The 10,211-nt window shown below is 48.4% G+C and overlaps 1 protein-coding gene across 2 annotated transcripts; it reads left to right on the top strand.

The window, feature by feature from the left end:
* Positions 1–307: 307 nt before the first annotated feature.
* On the top strand, positions 308–10,002 carry tmem230a (transmembrane protein 230a). 2 transcript variants are annotated; one of them, XM_055662275.1, is made up of 4 exons: positions 308–461; positions 6,567–6,683; positions 7,590–7,712; positions 8,617–10,002. In XM_055662275.1, exons 2-4 carry the CDS (start codon positions 6,585–6,587, stop codon positions 8,755–8,757), a joined length of 363 nt encoding a protein of 120 aa, XP_055518250.1. In that variant the 5' UTR covers positions 308–461; positions 6,567–6,584; the 3' UTR covers positions 8,758–10,002. The 2 variants fall into 2 exon arrangements, with proteins under 2 accessions (XP_055518250.1, XP_055518251.1); XM_055662276.1 differs by lacking the exon at positions 308–461 and adding an exon at positions 2,941–2,961.
* The last annotated feature ends 209 nt before the right edge of the window (positions 10,003–10,211 follow it).

The raw sequence follows: 10,211 nt of genomic DNA, 5'->3' as shown, positions 1-10,211 counted from the left end.
ATAACTAGGCCAAATAAGACAGTAAGTTTCATATCAATTACGTTATTTCTTCGATAAGGAAGGAGGTTTTTTTCTGGAAGTGATCCTGAGGCGATCTTGAGGCGATCCTGGGGCGATCCTGGGGCGATCCTGGGGCGATCTTGAGGCGATCTTGAGGCGATCCTGGTGCGATCCTGAGGCGATCCTGAGGCGATCTTGAGGCGATCCTGGTGCGATCCTGGGGCGATCTTGAGGCGATCCTGGTGCGATCCTGGTGCGATCTTGAGGCGATCCTGGTGCGATCCTGGTGCGATCTTGAGGCGATCTGGGCGACTCTGCAGCGGGAGCAGGCGCCGCCTCCACAGGCTGCAGGGCGGAACCAGAGTGACCGGCTGCTGCGCCGCGTCGGACGCTGCTGGGGCGCGGACAGGAAACGGCGGCGGCGGCGGCAACAGGAGCGGGAGGATGGAGGCGGTGTACAGGTGAGAGGGGGGAGAGGTCACTGGGGGAGGGGAGAGGTCACTGTGGGGTCATTGGGGGAGGGGAGAGGTCAATGGGGGAGGGGAGAGGTCACTGTGGGAGGGGAGGGGTCATTGGGGGAGGGGAGGGGTCACTGGGGAGGGGAGAGGTCATTGGGGGAGGGGAGGGGTCATTGGGGGAGGGGAGAGGTCACTGGGGGAGGGGAGAGAGGTCACTGGGGGAGGGGGAGGGGAGAGGTCACTGGGGGGGAGGGGAGGGGTCATTGGGGGAGGGGAGGGGTCATTGGGAGAGGGGGTTCAATGAGGTCACTGGGGAGGGGAGGGGTCATTGGGGGAGGGGAGAGGTCACTGGGGAGAGGGGGAGAGAGGTCATTGGGGGAGGGGAGGGGTCACTGGGGGAGGGGAGAGGTCATTGGGGGAGGGGAGGGGTCACTGGGAGAGGGGAGAGGTCACTGGGGGAGGGGAGGGGTCATTGGGGGAGGGGGAGAGGTCACTGGGAGAGGGGAGAGGGTCATTGGGGGAGGGGAGGGGTCACTGGGGAGGGGAGAGGTCATTGGGGGAGGGGAGGGGTCATTGGGGGAGGGGAGAGGGTCACTGGGAGAGGGGAGAGGTCACTGGGGGAGGGGAGAGGTCAATGGGGGAGGGGAGAGGTCACTGGGGGAGGGGGGAGGGTCATTGGGGGAGGGGAGAGGTCAATGGGGGAGGGGAGGGGTCACTGGGAGAGGGGAGAGAGGTCACTGGGGGAGGGGAGAGGTCATTGGGGGAGGGGAGAGGTCAATGGGGGAGGGGGGGGTCACTGGGAGAGGGGAGAGGTCAATGGGGGAGGGGAGAGGTCAATGGGGGGAGGGAAAAGGTCACAGGGGTCATTGGGGGAGGGGAGAGGTCATTGGGGGAGGGGAAGGGTCATTGGGGGAGGGGAAGGGTCATTGGGGAGGGGAGAGGTCACTGGGGGGTCATTGGGGAGGGGAGAGGTCATTGGGGGAGGGGAGGGGTCAATGGGGGAGGGGAGAGGTCACTGGGGGAGGGGAGGGGTCACTGGGGGAGGGGAGAGGTCACTGAGGGGTCACTGGGGGAGGGGAGAGGTCATTGGGGGAGGGGAGGGGTCATTGGGGGAGGGGAGAGGTCACTGGGGGAGGGGAGAGGTCACTGGGGGAGGGGAGGGGTCATTGGGGGAGGGGAGGGTCAATGGGGGAGGGGAGGGGTCACTGGGAGAGGGGAGAGGTCACTGGGGGAGGGGTCAGGTCATTGGGGGGGGGGAGAGGTCAATGGGGGAGAGGAGGAGGGGTCACTGGGAGAGGGGAGGGTCAATGGGGGAGGGGAGAGGGTCAATGGGGGAGGGGAAAAGGTCACAGGGGTCATTGGGGGAGGGGAGAGGTCATTGGGGGAGGGGAAGGGGTCATTGGGGGAGGGGAAGGGTCATTGGGGAGGGGAGAGGTCACTGGGGGGTCATTGGGGGAGGGGAGAGGTCATTGGGGGAGGGGAGGGGTCAATGGGGGAGGGGAGGGGTCACTGGGGGAGGGGAGAGGTCATTGGGGGAGGGGAGGGGTCACTGGGGGAGGGGAGAGGTCACTGAGGGGTCACTGGGGGAGGGGGAGAGGTCACTGGGGGAGGGGAGGGGTCATTGGGGGGGGAAGGTCATTGGGGGAGGGGAGAGGTCATTGGGGGAGGGGAGAGGTCACTGGGGGAGGGGAGAGGTCATTGGGGGAGGGGAGGGGTTGGGGGGATTTGGGGAGGGGGGGTGGGGGAGGGGAGAGGTCATTGGGGGGGGGGGGGAGGGTCAATGGGGGAGGGGAGAGGGTGAATGGGGAGGGGGGTAATTTACAGGCTGGGGGAGGGGGGGTAATAGAGCGGAGGGTTAACAGCCGGGGGCTGGGAGAGGGTTAATGGGTTTAAATGAGGGGGAGAGGGAGTAATAGAGGGGAGAAGGTTAATGGCAGGGTGCTGTGAGAGAGTTAATTGAGTGAAGATAAGGTGGAAAGTTAATATGGGGAGGGATGAGACTCATAGACTCAAAGTGCTGGAGTAACTCGGTGGGTCAAGCAGCATCTCTGGAGAAATAGGAAGGGTGATGTTTCGGGTCAGGACCCTTCCTCAGACTGAAAGGCGAAAGAGAGGTCCTCAACTCAACGTCACCCATCCTTTTTCTCCAGAGATGCTGCCTGACCCACTGAGTTACTCCACCACTTTGTTTCTATCGATGGGATTAGTGTCGATAGGCAGCACAGTTGGTCTGAGCCAGTTGAGCTGAAAGTCCTTTATCTGCGCTGCATATGTGTCATTTTGTTCACCTGATAATCTCTTCACGTTGCAGAACATGGAATAGAATGATTTTAGAAATCTATTGTTGGGCATGCAAATGATGTACTCTACACAGTGGAGCCAACTGAGTGGAAATAGACTTGTTTTAAACTGTAGCTACTGAAAACCTGAAATTAAAACAGAAAATTCTGGAAACACTCAGCCGGTCCAGCAGCATCTGTGGAAAGCAAAGTTCAGGTTTCAGGTTAGAGAACATTTGTTTGAACAATTCGATGAAGGGTCTCTGATTTGAAACATCATCTTTGTTTTAGCTTTTCATCTAAAAGTTGTTCTTGCTGCCTAACTTGCTGAGTGTTTCCAACCTTTGCTGTTTTCAGTTGAGTATAACTAGGGCTTCGGTGCTGGCGATGTTGGCCCGGGAGAGGACACTGATGTTGGTTTAGTTTTAGCTTAGAGATACGGCATTGAAACAGGCCCCTCGACCCACTGAGTGAATCCGCACCAACCATAGATCACCCGTTCCCACTAGTAAATAAGTAAGTAGGTTTATTGGCCAAGTATTCAATTACAAGGAATTTGCCTTGGTGCTCTGCCCACAAGTAACATGACATATTATCTTGTTATCTCACATTCGCATTGACTGTCAACACATTAGGGACAATTGACGAAAATCTGCACATCTTTAGGATATGGCAGGAAATCGGATCACCCAGAGAAAATACAAGCAGTCGCAGGAAGAACGTGCAAACTGCACACAGACAGCAACCGAGATCAGGATCGAACACGGGGCTGGTGCTGTAAGGCAGCAGCTTTACCACCTGCACCTCTGTGCCACCCACTGTTTGTTTATCCCTCCAGAGTATTTAGTGGCTGTACAGGAGGTGTTTCCAGGACCTTAAGGCGCCTGCTGTTTGTGGTCCCAGTCTCAGAAGTGTACGGGAGTCCATGGGTTGTGAAGGGCTTGTGATTTTGACCATGTCGGCATTATCCACGAGAATGAAACGTAGCCTTGTGCAAAAGTTTTTTTAATTCTCAAATGTTCTAAAAAAAGGAAAATGTATTAGTGAAGCTAGAAGAGACAGCAGATATTGGAATTTTGGGCAAAACTTAAAATGTAGGTGGAACTCAGCAGATCAGGCAGCATCTGAGGAGGAAATGGATCTATGGCATTTCGGGTCAGTTCCATTCTTCAGGCACTAAACTATTAGCGTATTGGGTAGGATCATTCATTAGGAAAAAAGCACACAAATCTCTGGAGTAACTCAGCGGGTCAGGCAGCATCCCTGGACAACATGGATGGGAGACATTTCAGGTCAGGACCCTGTCTGAAGAAAGGCCCTGACCCAAAATGTCACCTATCCATGTTCACCTGGGACGCTGTCTGACTCATTGAGTTACTCCAGCACTTTGTGTCTTTTTTGTTTGTAAGTCGGCATCTGTGGTTCCTGATTTCTACAGGATTTTTCATTAGGCAGACACATCCTTTATTCATAGGTTATTAATCCCATTGCCGATCCAAATTCAAAAATGTTCCAGCCATTAATAATTTATGAAATTTGCTCCCTTTTAAGAGTTTTATTTTTATTCGAGTATCAGTTGGGCTTTTCCAAGGAAACCTTTGCAGACCATTGAGACAAAATGGTGTGGGTGCTGAGCATCTGAGACTGAGACCAAGGTGATCTTTCATCAAGGCTGGGAAACCTTCCAAATGGAACAACTTTAGAGAAATACAGTAGTAGGGAAGAAGGCCATTATGAAAGGAAAGAGCACAATGTCATGTTGCAATCATTGCAAGGAATTCAACAACTTCAAAGCTTAATCCTATTTTTCCAGTAGTTGTTGTTCGAGGATCTACTGTGGCCCATTTAACGTACAACTAGACTTTTCTTTCATTTCTTGTCCTTTCACCATCCTGTTTTTCATTTGACAAGAGCTTTCTGCCTGATCACATTGTTTTTGTTCTTTCTCTCTGCCTGCCTGTATCTTTGCCTTCATGCTTCTCTGCCTGTATCTCTGTCTTCCTGCCACTCCTCCTGCCTGTCTCTGTCTCTCTCTTCCTATCTGTGTACTTGATTAAACTATGTTTTTATCTCTGCTTCTTTATCGAGCACTGATGGAAGGTCAGTCCGACCTGGCGTGCTAACTTTATTTCTACTTTGTCCCTCTCTCTCACGATGGACACAAGTGACCTTTGTCCCGTTGCATGTTTCTACAATTTTCTATAAAAGACTTGTTTCTTAAATGAACAGAACAATTATAGATAAATATAATAATTGTTTCCTGAAGAGCTGCGAGGTCAAACTGAATCTAAGTGGGGTTTTACACGTTGATTAATGCTAACCTAAATAAAGGATGCGCAGGAGTACAGATGAAAAGTTGTCTTAATTACTTTTCTTCTGGTCTCCCTCTGCCCTTCAACTTCCTGGACATAAGAGCAAGTTGTTCATTTATTTTTTTACCTTTTGCTACAAAGTGTTCGTGAATGAAAAGAAAACACTTTGCTATTATCAATGGATTTTCACCAATGCTCTGTGGCTAAAATTTTCAAACTCTATGCCACTTTAGTTTATATTTTGTTTTTCAAGTCCTTTTCGACCCAGCCAAACAAAATTCTTCGTAATGTTAAAGACCCGAGTTCAATCCTGACTACGGGTGCTGTCTGTACGGAGTTTGTACGTTTCCCTGTGACAGCGTGGGGTTTCCTCAGGTGCTCCACTTTCCTCCGACACTCCAAAGACATACAGGTTTGTAGGTCATTTGGCTTCGGTTAAAATAGTAAATAGTTACTTGTGTGTAGGATAGTCCTAGTGTATGGAGTGATCACTGGTCGGCGTGGACTCGGTGGGCCGAAGGGCCTGTTTCCATGCTGTATTTCTAAATTGAACTAAAGAGCCAGAAGCACCGTTAAGAGCACCAGAGGGCCGGGTTCAATCCTGACCTTGGCTGATATCTGCATGGAGATATCTGCATGCACGCAGTTCACAGGGACAACATACAAACTCCGTACAGACAGCACCCGTAGTCACAATCAAAGTCACAAAGAAAGAATTTCAAGAAAGACACGAAAAAGAAAAAAGAAAAACCCCAGAACTATCGAAAAAGTGAAAGAAGCAGAGAGATATCCCACTGCCCTTCCATACGCCCGCTCACCCGACCCTAGCGTCGTTTTTTTGTTTGTGTTCAATAGCTGGTTCCTACTGAGTAATTGTGTCCACGCTCCCCTCCATTGAGTCTGTCCAAAGCAAGCGCTGTCTGCGGAGGTGCTCAGCATCGCCAAGGACTGCTCTCACCCCAACCATGGACTTTTACCCTCCTACCATCCGGGAGGCGCTACAGGTCTCTCCGTTGCCGAACCAGCAGGTCGAGGAACAGCTTCTTTCCGGCGGCTGTCACTCTACTCAACAACGTACCTCGGTGACATCCAATCACCACCCCCCCGGACACTTATTATTTTTTTTTTAATTCAAATCGTTTGCTATGTCGCTCTTCAAGGAAGATGCTAAATGCATTTCGTTGTCTCTGTACTGTACACTGACAATGACAATTAAATTGAATCTGAATCTGAATCTGAACCATTCTGTTGTTGAAGAAATTCAATGAAAGGAGAACATATTTTTGAAAAGTGATCTGGTTTGTCAGTCAAGACAAGCCTTATTTTTTCTAGATGTAGTGTCTCGGTCCTTTTTTCCAGGTTTTAACGGTTCCAAGATTTGCTAAGATGTTTATTTAATGACATTTTATATTGACGACCAAAACAGTGCAGAGCGGGGTGATGAGCTTCTAGCATGTTATTATATGTGATGCACCTTGATCCCATGACAGACTACTTATCTTGTTATCTTGCTCTAGCTGTTGACGAGTTGTGTTATGATGCCTTCACGTAACAATGCTACCGCTGGGGTCTCCAGCAGCAAGGTGAAATACTCCAAACTCGCAGACAGCGATGATGGCTACATTGACCTTCAGGTTAGTGCGTGGCAGAGATGGCCTCCCAAACACTGCAGTTCGCGACAGCCTAGTGCTAGATTTGGTCACTGTTTCAATTCCAGTTCAAGCTCTCTTCCGTCTTTGATCCACTGATCAATACCAGCCTAGACTATGCACACCAGATCTGATAGCTGGTTCCTACTGAGTAATTGATCTCAAACAAGGCTATGTGTGTAGGAAGGAACTGCAGAAGCTGGTTTGCACCAAAGATAGACATGAAATGCTGGAGTAACTCAACGGGTCAGGCAGCATTTCTGGAGAGAATGGATGGGTGATGTTTTGGGTCAAGTTCAAGTGAGTTTATTGTCATATGTCCCTGATAAGACAATGAAATTCTTGCTTTGCTTCAGCACAACAGAACATAGTAGGCATTGTCTACAAAACAGATCAGTGTGTCCATATACCATTATATAAATATATACACACGTGAATAAATAAACTGATAGTGCAAATAACAGATAATGGGTTATTAATGTTCAGAGTTTTGTCCGAGCCAGGTTTAATAGCCTGATGGTCGAGGCCCTAATTCAGACTGGCATGTGACAGGTAGCTCGATAAGACAGGTTTAGAGGGATATGGTATAAATGCAGACAGGTGGGCCTAGTGTAAATGGGACATGTTGGCCAGCGTGGGTAAGTTGGGCCAAAGGGCCTGTTTCCATGCTGTATCACTCCATAACCGTCCTTGCACCCTGTGAGGACAGAGGACTGGTTGGTGGAACAGCTTACCTGTGTTCAGATGTTTGTGAGGAGGCTTCTGCAAGATCATCTAGACTGTGAGCAACTCTGCGGTGTCCAGTTTTGGTGCAAAGGTTGAAGCCAGATGTTCGGGGTTCTGACTGGTCATGTGATTGAAGGTGTTTGTTCACTTCTTCTCTTCCTCCAGTTTAAGAAGCATACTCCAAAAGTTCCCTACAAGGCAATTGCTCTTGCCACTGTTCTCTTCCTGATCGGCACGTTGCTGATTACAATCGGTGCCCTTCTGCTGACCGGATACATTGACAGTACGGTAAGTTGTCCACTGGTCTAAGTGTAAACCTTCACTGTCACCAGGAGAGACGGAGGAGTGATTACTTATTACATCTCTATCACTCTCTTCCATCTTAACTTACGAGTGCCAGCTAATGCACTTCTGTAACACACTTGGATCCTACACCACCCATACCTGTGATGCCAGTTTAAGAGCTAACCAGTGCTGTAAGCCCCTGCCCATTAGACCGAGATGTCCAAATCCTCAATACACGCGTGTGTTCATAACTTATAGGAACAAAATTAGGCCATTCGGCCCATCTTCTACTCCACTATTCAATCATGGCTGATCTATCTTTCACTCTCAACTCCATTCTCCTGCCTTCTGCCCATATAACCCATAATACCCGTACTAATAAAGAATCTCCGCCTTAAAAAATATCCATTGACTTGGTCCCCAAAGCCATCTGTGGCAATGAATTCCAAATTGTTTACTTTCATTGACATCGTTGTGTCAGATTGGAAGCCATATTGTTCCAATAAAGACCATTCTCTACCCCAATGGCTTGATTGTAATCGTGTATTGTCTTTCTGCTGGCCGGTTAGCATGCAACAAAATCTTTTCACTGTACCTCGGTACACGGGACAATAACTAAATTGACTAATTAATCAATTAATGTTGAAGAAGGAACTGCAGATGCTGGAAAATCGAAGGTAGACAAAATGCTGGAGAAACTCAGCGGGTGAGGCAGCATCTATGGAGTGAAGGAAATAGGCGACGTTTCGGAGGGGTCTCGACCCGAAACGTTGCCTATTTCCTTCGCTCCATGGATGCTGCCTCACCCGCTGAATTAATCAATTAATATAAGTTATATATTCTGCATGACAAAGTGACATGCTTTTACAAAACTAAATCAGTTTGTATCTTTTCTTTGTTCTTGCAGTACAGTGACACAACCTGGCCAGTGCTGATCATCGGGATCCTGGTCTTCCTTCCTGGCTTTTACCATCTCCGTATTGCATACTACGCCTCCAGGGGATACCGAGGTTACTCTTATGATGACATACCAGACTTTGATGACTGAATGCAATTCCTTCCCTTTGGTTGAGTGCTGCATCTAGTCTCATCCCAGTCCTAGCAATGACGGATTTAATCAGGAAACTTCAATTCGCAATGGCAGAGGTTGACCTAATTGAATTGCAGCTACAACGTAATGATGCTGTGAGCAGTGGTCGCTTTGCTCTGTTGCGACTCCATTTTCAGATGCTCTGATTCAAGTATTTCCAGTTGTTCCTTTTGAAGAGGTTTTCAGAGTACTTCTCGTTCACATTAAAGATATGTGTAGTTTTGACCGTCATATACGGGTGTGTTTCCACCAGGTCCCTATCCGAATCAAACTTATGTACTCTACCCCCTTATGAAGCAAAGGGCATTGGCCCAAGACTCCAAATCTCTTCCCCAAAAAAGTGACCATGTCAGGGTGATCCAAACAGCAGAGAGAACCAATGCTGTATCTCTGAGGCAAGAAAGGCTTTAACAAGATTATCTGTTTCTCAGAGCAACAGAGAGTACATTGAATGAAAAATATTGCCCCATTCATTAGAATCATAGTCATACAGCACAGAAACAGGCGCTTTGGCCCAACTTGACCATGCAAACCAAGATGCCCCAATTACACTTGGCCCAGCTCCCTGCATTTGACCCATACCCCACTAAACCTCTCCTATCCAATTAGAGTAAGGCCTAATCATATCATTAGCCTAATAAACATTTTTTTTTATGTTGAACTTGCATATATATATTCTACTAAATTTAATTCAGCTCGAGAATCAGATGCATTTATGACCAATACTGCAATATAGCAAAATTTGTGCAGAATCTTGTTGTGAATTCTGTGGGTGGGAATGATAGGAGCAGAATTAGGCCATTCAACCCATCAAGTCTACTCCACCATTCAATCATGGCTGATCTATCTCTCCCTCTCAACCCTATTCTCCCGCCTTCTCCCCACAACCCCTGACACCAATACAAATCGAGAATTTGTCAATATCTGCCTTTAAATTTTCCATTGACGTGGCCTCCACAGCTTTCTGTGGCGATGAATTCCACAGATTCACCACCCTCTGACTAAAGAAATTCCTCCTCATCTCCTTAAAAGAACATCCTTTTATTCTGCGGCTAATACCTCTGGTCCTAGACTCTCCCACTAGTCCTCCTCACGTTCACTCTACCCAGCCTTTTCATTATTTGAGTTTAATGAGTTTTCTGAATTAAACACTTTGCTACATGGAGCTTCTGGCTTTCTGGGCCATTTCAGGTAGTGGGAGGGCATCCTTACAGAAATTAATACAACCTGAAAATAATGACTTGATAAAGAATGACACAAGACACAAGGAATATTATTTGGGGTTTATCCAATATCAATGTTGATAATATTTTGTCCATGAATATTTGTAACCAGATTAAAGAAACAAGAGATGGATACAAAATGCTGGAGTGACTCAGCGGGACAGGCAGCATCACTGGAGAGAAGGAATG

Source organism: Leucoraja erinacea, chromosome 35 (genome assembly GCF_028641065.1).
Source record: "Leucoraja erinacea ecotype New England chromosome 35, Leri_hhj_1, whole genome shotgun sequence".
In the NCBI taxonomy this organism is placed as follows: domain Eukaryota; kingdom Metazoa; phylum Chordata; class Chondrichthyes; order Rajiformes; family Rajidae; genus Leucoraja; species Leucoraja erinaceus.
The sequence above is the reverse complement of the archived record's forward strand: the minus strand, read 5'-3'. Positions and strand labels throughout refer to the sequence as shown.

What these genes read in the sequence shown, in the direction of transcription:
- tmem230a (XM_055662275.1), top strand. Translation starts at nt 6,585, where the DNA reads ATGATGCCTTCACGTAACAATGCTACCGCTGGGGTCTCCAGCAGCAAG. An exon ending in ATGGCTACATTGACCTTCAG is followed by an intron (nt 6,684 to 7,589) that starts GTTAGTGCGTGG and finishes CTCTTCCTCCAG; the next exon opens with TTTAAGAAGCATACTCCAAA. An exon ending in CCGGATACATTGACAGTACG is followed by an intron (nt 7,713 to 8,616) that starts GTAAGTTGTCCA and finishes TTGTTCTTGCAG; the next exon opens with TACAGTGACACAACCTGGCC.